The sequence below is a fragment of the Macaca fascicularis genome, chromosome 4, assembly GCF_037993035.2.
Source record: "Macaca fascicularis isolate 582-1 chromosome 4, T2T-MFA8v1.1".
NCBI classification, from domain to species: domain Eukaryota; kingdom Metazoa; phylum Chordata; class Mammalia; order Primates; family Cercopithecidae; genus Macaca; species Macaca fascicularis.
In genome coordinates, this window is record NC_088378.1 from 60,134,381 (window position 1) to 60,150,661 (window position 16,281).

General features: G+C 37.7%; 1 protein-coding gene across 8 annotated transcripts in view; it reads left to right on the top strand.

Annotated features, from left to right (window-relative positions):
- The window catches only part of ESR1 (estrogen receptor 1), a 432,869-nt gene that overhangs the window by 271,921 nt on the left and 144,667 nt on the right, over nt 1–16,281 (top strand). For 7 of the 8 annotated variants that reach the window (XM_005552152.5, XM_065542899.2, XM_045390344.3 and 4 more), the window contains one exon: nt 6,604–6,939. In XM_005552152.5, the coding sequence (XP_005552209.1) occupies nt 6,604–6,939 (336 nt within the window). Of the gene's footprint in view, nt 1–6,603; nt 6,940–8,594; nt 8,854–16,281 lie in introns of those variants that run through there. The other variant, XM_074037299.1, reaches the window with a different exon arrangement.

Sequence of the window (16,281 nt, forward strand, 5' to 3'; positions counted from 1 at the left end):
GTACTTTGAGACTATTTGTGGAAATTCATGAATCTTAGAGTTTGATTTTATTCAGGAGATCAGTAGCTTTTAAAATGTAAAATAAAACCAGTAAACTCTATCTAAAATAAGTTCTTCCCCTAATCCCAGCATAAAAAATACATATAAAAGCATAGCTGCTTTAGACAAAATGGGGGGTACGAGATGACCAGAAACCTCAACAGCACCACCTCTAGTAGCACCGTAGAACTGCCAAGAGTTTTCAGAGTATAGTTAATTCCTGCTGATGGCTAAGGCAGTCATTGTTGCAGAGAAGATTGAAGATAGGTGAGATCAGTTAATTGGGTTGGAGGGAAGACTGAAGATAGGCAAGAAGACAAATTAGGAACTGCTGCAATGATCTAGGCAAGAAAGAACCTATGAACTAGGAGGGAGGCTTAAAGACAGCAAGGAGGGGACTATAGGCAGGGACATGTAAGGAAATGCTCAGTGGGTTAAGGTGAGTTTGTAGATATGAAAGGAGAGAAGGAAAGAACATTAAGTAGCTTTAAGTGAACCAGATAATTTATAGTTCCTTGACCTGAAACATTTAGAGGCTGTGATAACACTAATAATAATAATAATCTGTAATTGCATGAATTACATAGTGTAATGATACATCATGATATAATGGTCTTACCAATGCTTTACAATCAATGACATTGTGGTACTGAGGCTTTGGAGGCAGACAGACCTTGATTCAAACCTCTGTGCTGCCCGTGGTATGACCTTGAGCATGGTAGTTAATCTGAACTTCTTTCTTTTCTGTTAAATGGGGGACAATGACAGTACTTACCTTATAGTATTTGAAGGGAGAGTGTTAGAATTGATACTGGGGAGTCTCTCCAGAGAAAGTTTTATTAGTTATTGTCTTTATTTAATTCTTAATTAATCAGCACTCCTGTTTTCTTTAACATGTTGAATTTAAAAGCTCAGTGTATTTCTTTGTCTTGCCTCTTAATACCTCATGAATTATTGAGAAACAAAAGAAAGTGATTATGCAAATGTTCAAAATATCTAATAATACATGAAAGTAGTCATGGGAAACTGGAGAGAAATAACTTTACTGATATTATACTAGTTTTTTTCTGGAAGCATAGCATATTAAGAAAAAAGCTCATTTCAACGAAAGAAAATGTAAAAATTAGAGTGCATTAGAAGCATAATCCAATGAATTCTATTCCTAATGAATACTCAGGCAGTATGTTAACTTTTTCTGAGATACAATAGCCAAGCCAAAAAATTTAAAGAATGAAAAAAACAGATGATTAAACAAACTGAAGTAATTAGAGGTAGTCTTTGAAAATGCCTCATTAGGCATTTGACTCATTAGGACAGATCTTTTGATTTTAGGGCCAGGACATAATTGTTTAAGCAGTTGATGTGTCTTCAGCTCCTTTCACCTTGTCACAAGTTGTCCCCTATACCGCCTTTCTACCTAGCTTCCAAGTCCAGGCAGACTTTGAAGAGATTCCTTAGGGCTCACCTCCCCTAGAGAGTGCCCTCCGTACTATCTCTTTCCTTTTCCTCCTCATTCCTGTTGCCGGTGTTTATTGCTTTAATAAATTCTCCTAAGTTAATACCTCCTAGGTGGATTAGAATCATTCAAATCCACCTTGATTTCTGCTAAGTGGAAATTTTATACTCAGCCTTTCTAAATCCTTACAACAATGTGATGAGGATATTACAGTTGCTTTAACCCAAGGAGATGAAATTCAAACTGGTGGCATTTCACACTTACAGTGGGCTTGCAGGATGAAAGAGAGCTTGGTATCTTGATCCCTTATATAAAACAGGTGGGTCTTGTTAGAAAAATCCTTCAATCATTTTTAAGGTTAAAATTTTGAAAAGAGGTACAAAGAAATTTGCTTTGATGCAAATATTGTCTAGTCAGTTATGTAACTTGAGAGATAATGACAGTGTACACTAGCTATCCAGGGCACAATATCTCTGTTGTGCAATTGAATATACTGCTCAACCATTCTGGAAAATGGCATGCTCGTGTGTGAATGACAATGTATCTTGTGTGTATGGCACTCCAAGCCAACATGTTGGTCACTGCAAGTAAACTTCTTGATCGTCAAGAGGCTGCCTGTTCAATATTTGCATGATCTAAACGAATTGTTTCTTTTGTTTTTTCCTCTGCTTTATGAACTGGTAGTTTGACCTTTTGGCTTTTTCCCTGAGAGTTAACAAAAGTTAGACAGTTGGGGGGTGAACTTAAGTAAAATCCATATCACTCTATGTTACTGGTCTACTAACAATTCAAGACAATGTCTTGGTAGGAAGCAAGGAATGAGTTTTAAATTTGATCTTTGAATTTCAATTATCCATGCCACTCCTGTGGTCCACCATTCTATATAATTAAGAATAAGCTGTATGTTCCATAGTGACACAACCTGTTGTTTCTGATTTGCAGTTTTCACTTAACCTGCGGTAAAACTGAAATAGAAGTCAGGTCATTTTTTTTTTTTTTTTTTTTTTTTTTTACCTTCTTCCACTCAATTCTAGTTAAATATTTTTGAACTTCTATAAAATGTCTGTGCAATATTATCACCAATAATGTGTAAAATTACTACTCCCATGTAGAAGAGTATCCATTCTTTATTCAACCATACCCTTGGGATCCTATCACATGCAGTTGATCATATACTATGTATAATTTTCTAATTTTTTTTTTGTTTGTACACTTTGTAGGGACTTTGGAATTTGGAAAATATCGTACATTTTGGGTATATGTATTAGTCCATTTTCATACTGCTATAAAGAAATACCTGAGACTGGGTAATTTATAAAGAAAAACAGGCATAATGAACTCACAGTTCCACATGGCTGGGGAGGCCTCACAATCATGGCAGAAGGTGAAGGGGAAGCAAAGGCACGTCTTATATGGCAGCAGGCAAGAGAGCATGTGCAAGGGAACTGCCCTTTATGAAACCATCAGATCTCGTGAGACTTATTCACTATCATGAGAACAGCACAGGAAAAACGTGCCCCCATGATTCAATTACCTCCCACTGAGCCCCTCCCACAACATGTGGGGACTATGGGAACTACAATTCCAGATGAGATTTGGATGGGGACACAGCCAAAGCATATCAGTATATTAAAGAAAATATTTGTTAGTGCTAAGTGAATCTACTTTCACCTACTTGATTATTTGATGATTTTATAAATAGTCATCTCTTTCCTCATCTTTCCAATTGCATTTTGTTGTTCTAAAGCCCAAACCTGTGTGTCTTGTGTTCAACAACCTGAATCATACAGTTGTGAGATGTAAATGGGTGTGGTGGTTCCACTTACTTCTTCACATAGTACTACAACTAAGTCATCTAAGTAGTTTGCTCCGAAATTCCTCCAAGAAGGGAAATATCATGATTTGATTTAAATGTGACATCCTTTCTTAGAGACATTTTCTTTGTCTCCTTCTTCCCCAGTCACTTCCTCTCATCCACTGTGCTTTCAGCAGTTCATTCGTTCATTAACTCATTCAACGAACATTGAATAACTTTTGATCAATGTCTTCCTCCCTCCAAGCTGAAAACTTGATGGAGGGTAACATGATCTGTCTTTGTTTACTACTGCATCTTCCGTGAATATACATTGTAAGTATTGAACGGATTTTTACTAAATGAAGAAATACTTTGATGAAATATTTTTGGTAACTGCCAATATCAGTTTCTGAATTGATTCTAAAATTCTTCTGCTGGAAAGTGGATTAGCTTTAGTATGACTGCTGAAGCCTTTTAAAGTGGGTGATAACACTACATTTTGTTTGCTTTATTAACCTAAGTGCTTTTCTTTGGAATCTTTTTAAAGGAAGATAAATTACATTTATGAAAGAAGCATATTATTTTTAAAGTACTTTATTTTTAAAAGGTAAAATGCTTGTGTAGTTATAATTTGGTAACTCTTGATTTCACCTTAGGAAAAACAATATCACCTTCTAACCATTTCTTTTTTAGTCAAATCACTTGCTTTTATTTCTTTCTGTAGATCTGCTATTGAAAGATTGTAATCACTGCTGCATCTTTCCTGTAAGACTTGATCACATTATTAATTTCTTTGTAAACTTGTAGAATAGGGGTATAAATAGTACTTGGGTAATACACTGACTAATACTGAAGAACCAGGCATTTTCTTACCCCAGCCCTCACACAAAGTAGGGAAATACAAGTTAAAACTCATCTCAAAACTCTGACCTCAGAATTTCCTGAGAAATCTGAACCGAGAAAGATTCTTTGCTTTTGACATTTTTTCCCTGGTTTCCACCGCAAGTCTCTTGCTCTTACATTTTTTTTTCTAGTGTTTCAAATAGAGGATGGTAGAGTCGTATAGAACAATCTCAGCATTGGAGAGGCTACTGGAGGTCAACTAGTGCAAATGCTTTCTGGATAATGGAATCCTTTGGGAACATCCCTTGAAAGTCTTCATCTAGCCTATTCTTGGAAACCCCGAGTGATCCCCCTCATCATTTCCTATGATGGGAGCTTCTATCTTTGTCATCAGCTCTGACTATTTCAAACTGCTTCCTTACATTGAGCTGTAACTAACTAAAAAGTTTCCACACCCTGCTTCTGTTTTAGCCTTTGGGCTCATAAAGAACAAGTTGAACCCGTCTTCTGCAGAACAACTCACGTACAGGAGATGCTCAGGTTTCCTCCATGTTTTCCTTTCTCTAGGCTAACCCTTCTTTGTTCCTCATTTGCTCACTATATGACCTGATTTCATGTCTCCTTACCCGTCTAGTTACTCTAACTTGAGTAGGCTTATTTTTCTTATAGTTTCAGGATCCAGCAATGAGTGTGATACATCAGGTATGCTCTGATGAGTTGAGAGTAGAGTGGACATATCATCTCCCTTACTTCAGATATTGTGATCTCACTGGCAAATCTGGCAATAAAAGTTGAAATGCCTGACCAAGGACAATGGCTGGTCAGGTGCCATTGTTCTCATCTTTTACTTTTAGATGTCCCTCAGTTTGTTAAGTTAGTACCTACATAGTGTCCTGAAACTTGTTCAATTTGTACCTACATAATAGATTAAATTCAAAATCTCTGCTTAACTGAAAACAAAAGCAAACTTCTTTTCAGAGCCAGAATCTGGAATCATACTTAATAGAGAATGATCTTGTACAAGTTGGATCATCTCTTTAAGTAACGGTTTCTCAAACTTACAAGATTATTGTGAGAACTAAATTAGTTCTAAAGTGTTTCCATGTAAAGTGTATGTAAATGCTTAAAATATGTAGTAAGTTCTGAATGCATATTACTAATAATAATCTTTATTATAATGTTTACTATTTCATGAGAAATGCTTATTTTAATACTGAGCAAATAGGAAGAGTTCATGGCTTCTCTATGTTTTTGAAGTGTCATTTAATATATTATATATATATATTTATATGTATAAAACATATATATATATATTTCAGTTACACATTTGTCCAAATACGTTTACAAATTAAAACAAAACAAGACAAAGTTCTCACACTAGTTATTTGTTATAAAGTGATAGAACAAGTGATATGTTATAAAGAGCATTTATTTCTCATGTCTTTGGTATTAAAAATAGTTGTATTAACTTTGTATCAAAATGATTGCTTCCTTCATTTAAATCTAAGAATTATTGCTGTCTGATAAATATTGGAGAGATTAACTGTTTTGAAAATATAGAAGCTCTTTGTCTTTTTAAAATAGTTGTTTTTGGCAGATGTTAATACATTTCGGCAGCACAGTATGGCCTTTTTCAGGTTAAGGTGCTGAGCCCAAACCTCAAAGAATCACTGCAAAAAGATTGGATCCCCCCTCTTCACCCCATTTCATAATTTAGTTAGTGAGAACCACAGCTGGGTAAACCTTTGGGGGGAAATTATCAAATAAAACAAACTCTTTTTAGAAGTTTACAACTTTTATGTTAGGAAAAAACAAACACATTTGTGAAAAGCTTAAAATCCAGTAAATGACTTGAGGGACTTGTGGTAATCCTAGGGTGATGAGGAGCAGGTTAGCAGCAGTGAAGGACTTAGCACCCCAGGGGGCCAGAGGCTGTAATATACCTTACGAGCAAGTCATTCTTATTTAGTCTTGCCCATTAAGAAGTCTACTTGGACTAAATGCTTTTAAAAATGCCCTTTTAATTTACTATTAAAAGAATATTCCTAGCAGAAGTAGTCTTTGATGCTAAATCATATTTTAAGAATAACTAAAATTAGAATTTTGTTCTTTTTATAACACTCATTACCTACACACACCCCTACCTGGTGTGTCAGAGTCAGTTTGTACGGGCTCACCAAAGCCTACTGTTCAATTTTCAGAAGTTTTGTAAGCCATTTGATGTCAGACAAGTGGCCTGAAGTTTGTTATGGTGGCAGTATTTACACCATGAAAATTGGCAACTGCTACAAATAGAAGTCTTTTTCTTCTTCTCTTGGAGAGCCACTTGTTAAACACTTACCAGCTCACCTGTGCTTGAAAGTATTTCTTCAAATAAAATGAAAGACGGTTAGCTTTGAAAATTTTTTGTATAAAAGTTTACATGGGAAAAAAATAAACTAATTGTTTTTTCTTCCCCCTGTGTTTTCAGGGATACGAAAAGACCGAAGAGGAGGGAGAATGTTGAAACACAAGCGCCAGAGAGATGATGGGGAGGGCAGGGGTGAAGTGGGGTCCGCTGGAGACATGAGAGCTGCCAACCTTTGGCCAAGCCCGCTCATGATCAAGCACTCTAAGAAGAACAGCCCGGCCTTGTCCCTGACGGCCGACCAGATGGTCAGTGCCTTGCTGGATGCTGAGCCCCCTATACTCTATTCCGAGTATGATCCTACCAGACCCTTCAGTGAAGCTTCGATGATGGGCTTACTGACCAACCTGGCAGACAGGGAGCTGGTTCACATGATCAACTGGGCAAAGAGGGTGCCAGGTAAGAATGCGAAGCTCAACTTTTAAGAGTCAATAGCTTTTCAAGAACTGGTTGTGATGTCATGGGAGAAATAGTGGGGAAAAAAGAAGCAATAACACGTTATGTAATAGGTTTCAAGGTTATAGGAGATGTGTTCATTTTCAGTATCAATACACTGTAATTTTTCTGGAGATTAGGAAATAATATTTTAAAATAAAAATCCAGAAGACTAAAATTTTTAAATTGACATAATTTATTTTTAACCCATCTTATTTACCAGAAAGATTTAGGGTGGACACTACATGATAAAACTATTTGATAGTATATGTTCACATTCGCAGAAACTTGTAACACTAAATGATCTACAAAAGTTCTTAATATTAATGACCTTTGTTCAAAACATCTCAATTATTAATAAAACAATGTTATCTTAAAAAGATTGTTAAGATTGGGTGTGGTGGCTCATGCCTGTAATCCTAGCACTTTTTGGGGCTGAGGTGGGAGGATTGCTTGAGCCCAGGAACTTGAGGCCAGCCAGGGCAATGTGGCGAAACCCTGTCTCTACAAAAAATTTTTAAAAATTACCTGGGTGCAGTGGCAGACACCTGTGGTCCCAGCTACTGGGGAGGCTGAGGTGAGAGGATGGCTTGAGTCCAGGAGGTTGGAGCTACAGTGAACCGTGTTTCTGTGGAGTGCCACTGCACCCCAGCCTGGGTGACAGAGCAAGACCATGTCTCAAAAAATAAACACCAAAAAAAAAAAGTTAAGAAAGATCTTTATGGATTAAAGAGATAATAATAAGTTTACTTACTGAATGCCAATTATTTATCCAACCTGGTGTATGCTTAGTATTTTAGCAGAAAGAGAAAGGCAGTGGAAAAATAAATTAAGGTATCATCCCTGAAAGAAACTTTTAGAAAGACGCAGTGGCTGAAGTGATATCTTGTTCCTTCAGCTGATTCTCTCAGAACTGGTGTTATAGTAAAATTGGACTGTTACTCCTGTTGTTCAGGGAGAAGAACTCAAGTCTGTATGGAAACAAGACTAGAAAATGGCTTTCTCCCTGCCCCAGTGTATCCATTCAGGAGCTAATGTAGATGAACCAAGGCAAGAGGAAGTTAAATTTTTTTCTGGGCTTATAGACTCAATGAGTGATAGATTTAGTTGGAGTTTTTCTCGTTTGGTTTCTTTTAATAGATGAAATTAATTGTTTCCTACGAAGCATGAAATGTTTAATATGAAACTAAAAAATGTGGAGTTTGTACTTGCATTTCAAGGGTCACTGCTGTGTTACAGGCCAAGTGAACTTATGTCTGGCCTTAGAGAATCTTACATGTATTTGCATCTATCAGCATATAAACATGTGGGCTGTAGAATAAGAAGCCAGCAGTACCAGAACCCAGCCTTGTTAGAGGCCACCATTTTGGTGGTTTGGGTGGTTATTAGGTTACATGGAAGCATGGAGAATAATAGGCAAATGTAGGTTTTCAATGTCAGTCGAACTGGCAAACAAAAATTCCTGATCATCTTCAGAATGAAAAGTTTTCTTGAGTACCTACATATTTTGGCATTTTTATATGAGGCAGATACATTATAAGTTAATTGTTGGAATATAAATGTAATGTGGCTGTAAGTTTTTTCTTTATATTTGTTATTGCCTTGTTCTTATATTTTAGGGAAAGAGAAACAAACAAAGAAACGAATGGTCATATATTTGAGAGCCAACTCTTGGTTGCTATTCAGTTTTATTTTCCCTCATGAAATCTTGGTAATGTTAGCTCTGGAGTACTGCTGAACTGAAGTATAGACATTTTCTTACATATCAGTAGATTCTCGTCATGGCATTTTTATAATAATAAACTATCGAAGAGCATTAGTAACAACTGGAATCAAGCTCAAATACATTACCAGCGGTTGAAGAATTCACATCAATAATCTTCTGAATTTAGGAATAAAATGGAGAAGTCAAGGAAAGGAAAATATTATACACAGGCTAGCAATTGTTAAAATATAATTATTAAAGCCAGAGTTAGACAAACTTATGGCAATAAGATATGTAATAAAACCACTCTATAACTTCATCATGTTAGTTTAAAAGACCTGCATGATTCCAAAATCCTTAGACCAATAAACTATGTCTTCTTACTGGGTAATTAAAAAAAACTATAAAGGCAAAATGAAATTATATATGTGTGTGTTTGTGTGTGTTCCATGGGAATACAGCTGTTGTAAATCAAAGGCCTACTTGTCTGACCAAGCAGAATAAAAATAGTCATTGATTTTAAAGAGATGAAAAATGAGGGAAGAAAAAAGTCTTCTGCAAAAGTTCTACAGATGGTTGCCAAGCTTTTCAGAAAAATACACAAAGCAACATTTTGAAAAGGATTTATATCTTTTATATATTCAAATACCATCTGTTATTTAAAAAATATAGCCCACACTGAAAATCTAATATAGACAATATAACATTTATGAGATAATAGCTTGAGAATGACAATAATAATAGTAATTTTTAAAAAGAGAAAATAGGCTGGGCACAGTGGCTCACACCTGTAATCCCAGGAGGCGTGGGTGGGTGAATTACCTAAGGTTAGGAGTTCAAGACCAGCCTGGCTTTTAAAATGGCAAAACCCTGTCTCTACAAAAAAATATAAAAATTAGGTGGGCTTGGTGGCACACATCTGTAGTCCCAGGTACTTGGGATGTTGAGGTGGGAGAATTGCTTGAACCTGGGAGGCAGAGACTGCAGTGAGCCGAGATCCCACAACTGCACTCCAGCCTGGGCAACAACGAGACTCTGTCTCTAAATAAATAAATAAAGAAGGAAATAGTAAACATCATTAGTAAGAAGAATAGCAAACAGTTCAGTTCTGGAAATACCCAGAATTAGCTATATGATACAAAAACCCTCATGGATCATTTGGATAATCCTCAGAATATCTGTCAATATAACAAAAACTATGAATTGACTTCATTTTGAATGATTAATTTTTAACAAAAATAGTCCATACTTTGGGCTATCTTAATAGTTCTAGAAGTGCTTTCTTCTTCTTCTTTTTAATTAACAGAATATTATCAAACTTTTCAAATGTTGATGATTATAAATTGAATTTTCCTTTTCATTAATACCTGGGGCTTATTTTTTGACTTGATACATTTCTCTACTCAGAATTAAGATGTGCAGAGCTTTAGGATAAAATGCATCATAAAAGTGTGAGAGTCAAGTTCCAATCTGTAAAGTACTTCTAGTAGACCCGGATAAAGATGACCTTAAGAAATGATTTTTTTTTCTCTTTGCAGTTTAAAAACAACAGTAGCAATAAGAATGATAAAACCTACAAAGCCAGCTCTGATAAAAGATGCTTTTTTATAACACAATCTACTTTTTGATATTTATCTATAGAGAAGATTTTCTCCTTATTGTTTGCTGAAATTTGTTTATCTTTAATAGGAATTTTATAGCCTTATCCCTGGGTAGAAATTCAGTTTTTTTTGTTTTTTTTTTTTTTTGAGACGGAGTCTGGCTCTGTCACCCAGGCTGGAGTGCAGTGGCGCGATCTCGGCTCACTGCAAGCTCCGCCTCCCGGGTTTACGCCATTCTCCTGCCTCAGCCTCCCGAGTAGCTGGGACTACAGGCGCCCGCGACCTCGCCCGGCTAGTTTTTTGTATTTTTTAGTAGAGACGGGGTTTCACCGTGTTAGCCAGGATGGTCTCGATCTCCTGACCTCGTGATCCGCCCGTCTCGGCCTCCCAAAGTGCTGGGATTACAGGCTTGAGCCACCGCGCCCGGCCAGAAATTCAGTTTTTTAAAAAGTAGATTACTAAATCTTAATTTGCTATTATTCTACACATGGTAAAACTAGTCAATAACTGTAATATCATTGAGCTGAAGGTTAAAAAGGAAAAAATATGACTGACTGAAAGAGTGGTTGTATTTTTGATTTCAGCATCACACTCAATTGCATCATTCAGTGGTTCATTCTTAGTTTTGGTGTTAATGAAATACATCTGAGATTTTTTTCCCCAGAAGCTTGAATTGTGTCACCACAGTGTCCTTTTGATTTATTAAAAGTTAAGCCTTTTCCAAAATTCACCATAATTTTACATGTCTCAAAAGCAATGTTATACCTCAAGTTTGTGTTATAATTCTACATATTTTATGAAGATTTTGATAGATGTCTAGCCCTGAGTTTTTTATTGCCTGTTAAATACTTATAGCCAAAAGTGTGACAGCCTCATGAGCTGCTGCTGGGCACAGATCTGAGAGAGTACACTGAGAGTGTTGGCCCAGGAAGAGGAAGAGAGGACAAGGGGCAGTTCAGTGGCAGCTTGGCTTTGTGTGAAACATGCCACCTTAACCACTTCCTCATTCTTTTAGTGGCAAACTAGGTGACCTTCTCCTTCCTCTTTCCTGCCGAGTCCCCCTCTACTCAACACTCTAGAAGGCCCCTCTTCCTCCTCAGTCGTGACTCCCTGTCATTGACTTCAGGTGGCCTTCTTGCTCCGTTTTGGCCCCAGGGGTAGACAATCTACTCTTTCTGGACATGCCTCCCAGCAGCCCCAAGTTCAGGTTTCTTGGCAGTTTCTATGTTGTCTGGAGGATGCATGGTTGTGTGAGTTATTCCAGGGCTCAAGGCCCGTTCTGTGTCTGTGTTCCCCAGGAATCCAGGAATTTGCTTCTCTGCCTCTCATCCTCATCCTCATCATTAAAATTAGCAGATTTGAGCTCAGGAAATGCTTGAATCAATGAATAAATGAACAAATGACAGGTGATTTTTGAAAGTCTTGAGTTTCAGAAGTCTCTGAGCCCTGTTACAGCTCAATTTTCCCATAAACTAGAGCTGCTCTCTAAGGCTGTGACATTTCTCCTTTTTCTTCTCCTCAAAATCTACCTGTTGTTCTGATATCTCCCGGACAGTCACCTTAGTGAGACTCCATTCCATTTCCAACCTCTCTTTTGTAAGGGACAGAGAAATAGCTAGAGGAATATGGAGCCATGCACTCTGAGGACTTTAGCAGGCTTCAACTGTCTATTTACAAGTGAGTTTCACTTAGTGAATGAAATTGGAAACTTAAAGTAGGTAGGGATGAGGGTTCTGGGAGAGGATGTAACACCTCAATCTGGGAATTGGGAGCATCTTCAAAGGCACACACTCAATTCTGGGAGGTCCCTGTAGATTCCAGAGATTTAGGAGGGCTTCCCAGGACTCTGCTTCCCAACCTGTCATTGGACTAGTAGACCCTGCTGTCAGGCTGTTGTGGTGTCCAGCAGCATGCTTTGGCAAGGTAATGAAAGATAACATGACATGGACGTATGGGAGACATCCTGGAGAGATGACAGAAGCCTCTGTTTAAGGACAAGATTTGCCATTTAGATTTTGCACCCACTGTATAATAAGAGCCTTAGGATTGGGCTGGAATCGCCCTAGCAGGCATGATAGCAACCCCTCTGGACTGGCAATATGCAGCTTTTTTGCAAGTGTTCCATGTCCAAGTCACCCCACCCAGCTTTCTACTGCTCCTGTGGAAGCTCTGGTGAAACTCAAGGAAAGCAGCTGTTGTTGACTGGATTTTTCTTTCACATGAAACTTTGAAGCCTCATAGATGCTTATTGGCCTAGATGCTATTAAACCTTAAAAAATCCTTTTTTCATCTTGACAGTATTTGAGAAACATGTCAGGGGCATTTTGCCCACCATCCTCCAGGTTCTGTGTCATTGGGTGATATGGTTTTCCTGTGTCCCCACCCAAATTTCATCTTGAATTCCCATCTGTTGTGGGAGGGATCTGTGGTAGGTAATTGAATCGTGGGGGCAGGTCTTTCCTGTGTTCCTGTGATAGTGAGTAAGTCTCAAGAGATCTGATGGTTTGAAAAAGGGGAGTTTTTCTGCACAAGCTCTTCTTCTCTTGGCTGCCTCCATGTGAGATGTGCCTTCCACCTTCGGCCATGATTGTGAGGCTTCCCCAGCCACATGGAACTGTATGTCCATTAAACCTCTTTCTTTTGTAAATTGCCTGGCCTGGGATATGTCTTTATGAGCAATGTGAAAACAGGCTAATACAGTGAGTCTCGGTCAGGTTGTGTTTATGTTGAACATGGTGGACTCATGGTGCTTGGTGTCCCCAGGGCACCCTGTGGGGAAGGTTGGCCTGTGGCTTTGCTACTTCCAGGGGGTTTGACATGGAGAATGTGTGTTTTAAGTAATAGATATATTATGATTGAAGTGTGTTACAGGCTGAATTGCATCTCCTCAAAAAGGCATGTTAAAGCCCTAACCCCCAGTATCTCAGAATCCGACCTTCTTTGGAAATAGTGCCTTTATATAGGTAATCAAGTTCAAGTGAGGTCATTAGCACCAGCCCTAATCCAGTAAGGACCGGCATTCTAATGAAAGTGGAAATTTAGACACAGAAATAGACATGCACAGAGGAAGATGACATGAAGAGACACAGGGAGAGGACAGTCATGTGACTGGAGTGCTGGGCCTGCAAGCTGAGGAATGCCAAGGTTTACTGGCCAACATTGGAAACTAGAAGGGGCCAGAGTGGATCTCCCCTGAAACCTTGAGAGAGAGCATGGCCTTGATTTCAGATGTCTAGCCTCCAGAACTGTGAGGCATACATTTCTGTTGTTTTTGAAGCCACCTAGTTTTTGATACTTTGTATGGGAGCCCTTGGAAATTAATACAAAGTGTATTAAAAATAGAATTTTCTTCTATTGTATTTTTGAAGCAAAAGAAATAAGGAGCTATTGATTTAAGGAAGAAGGTTTAGCTCATCTAGTAGAGATTTGGCTAATCATTTACTCTCATGTATTTCTTTTCTGGCCACCCAAGTGGTTCACTGAACTGGCTTAGAAGTTGATTTATAATTGTAAGAGTTTCACGCATCAGAAGTTGATTTATAATTGTAACAGTTTCATGCATCTACCTCATAAATACCTTGTAAAAGATTTTAACCTTCAGAATAATGTTTTCCTCTGGTACTTTAGTAGTTTATCCTTTTTTTTGCATCTTTGATGCATTTGAATTCATTCTGGTATGCTATGTGAGGTGGGGCTCCAACATGGTTTTCATACAGATGACTCCACCATTGTTTCAATTTCATTTGTTGAACAGCCTCCTACAGAAGTATTTTTCAGACTTCTTTTATACTTGACTTCCAAGTTTACTATTGGTTAAGAGCTTTCAAGTAGGGGGAAAGATATGACCCATTGGCCTACTTGTTTGATTATTTTTTCCAATTCTGAAATCAAAAATTAAAAAAAACTTATTTATTCAAAATTATAGTTTCACTTAATTTATATTAACTGCATAGATAGTGTGATTCATGTGTCCTGCTTGGTCGTATTTAGTAACTTTTAATTAATCTTAGAAATAAAAGATAGAAATCCATGAGACTTGAGACATTTAAATAAGACCAGTACTGATAGGTAATCCGGTGAAGTACCATTTGTTTGTAATAGGACATCAAAATTGTTCCCCAAGAGTAAAGGATGTTCCATTCTCACTTTTCCCATCTGTCCTCCCAAATTCTTTCTTTCTTCCTACCGCTTTGAACCAACTTGAAAAGTTAGTTCACTCAGAGCCTCAGCTGTTAACTTTTAGCCTCTGCAAACAAACTAGCTGTTTCCCTCTTTGTCCCTTTACCATCAAACTCAGTTGCTTCTCCTACTCCTCTCCCTTCTGCCAGGGTCTCCATCCTTGTTCCTTATTCGACAGTGGAATCATCTTTGTGCCTGACTCCTCTTTACTGTGTACCACTGGCTCCTCCTCTTCACCATCTCTAAATTTATGCTTCTTTCCTGTTCCACTGTCACCAGCTTGGTCTACATCCTACTTTATCATTTGGATTTAGGTCCCACCCTAATCTAGTATGACTTCATCTTAACTTGATTACATCTGCAAAGACCCGATCTCCAAATACAATCACAAGTAAAGGTTCAGGTGGACGTGAATATTAGAAGAGACAACACTTCAATTAACAGTTTGGCATTAGGACTTTATTATTTAGCTTAGTAATTGCTTTAACAGGTAAATAATAGTATCCCCTAAAGTTTAAAATGCAGAATCAGATTATGCCTCAGGGTACCTAACCCCTAGGTTAACTTTTCTTCAACAGAGTCTTGGGAAAGACCTTTGTAAAAAGGCTGGTGACCATTTTATTTGATTTCTACTTTCCAATATTATCTGCTTAAGTCAGACAATCTCCTTGGCCCACCCTTTTCCCTGCCATTCTCCCCTTCACATAATGTCTTAATTTTATTTTTCCCTTGTTTTATTCCCTGAACTCCCTTCTCTCTATTCGGATTCTCTACTCATTTTTTCCCCTAATGAGACATCTGACTTCCTACCTCCTTTCTGAAACTTCAAACTGCTTAGCAAATACAATTTTGAATTGAGTTTGCTGTTACGGAACAACTAGTCCTTGGTCCAGAGTATCTTGCAGGACTGAATCCACTGGGGTCTAAGACACAATAATAACTCTTAATTATTTTCTTCTTTCTTTCATGATATATTTGTTGCTGGATGATGAGTTTATATTATGGTTGAATTTCCTTTTTGAAATGAAAAGGTGAATAGTCTTTATTGGCTGGGTATCTATTTTTATCCAGAAGACTTTGCAAATGAGAAGTATTTCTACAATCTGAGTTTAATTTGCTTAAGCCGTGAACTTGTTCTTTAAAAGTTGTATATGTGCAAAATAAATTTAAATTAAATAAATCATATTTTAATGTAGTCAGGGTAGCATTCATTTAAATAAAACCTATGACAAATAACCACGTGAAGTTACCACTCCTTTAACAAAACAAGTGTTCTCCTTTTTTATTGAAATATTATTTTTCACAAATTGAGATTCCTTAATGTGATGGCCACTTGGGCTGACTATAGTATAGCTGCGTTCTTAGAATGACCCTGAAACCATGTGGCTTCTCCAAGATACATGTGACTGACTTTCTGAGGTGACTGCATTGAATCCTTCTGGCTTAATTTATTCTGCATCCAGATCCCTGGAAGCCATTTATCCCCCACAGTGGTGTATATTTAGACCCATTGTGTGCTAACCTCTCTCTGTCCCTAAGTATCAACATAGCTAAGCCAAAGTTCCAACTTTACTGCCTACAAGGGAGGTTACATCTTAGTGATGAAAGAGGTTAATTTTCTTTAGGAGTTGAAGACCAGAGAACTGCAAAAAGGGGAGAAAATAGGTGTGGCCTCTAATTAGAGCTGAGTGAGTGAGAGAATAGAAAACAGTGAGGACCGGCCGGGCGCGGTGGCTCACGCCTGTAATCCCAGTACTTTGGGAGGCAGAGGCGGGCGGATCACAAGGTCAAGAGATCAAGATCATCCTGGCCAACACGGTG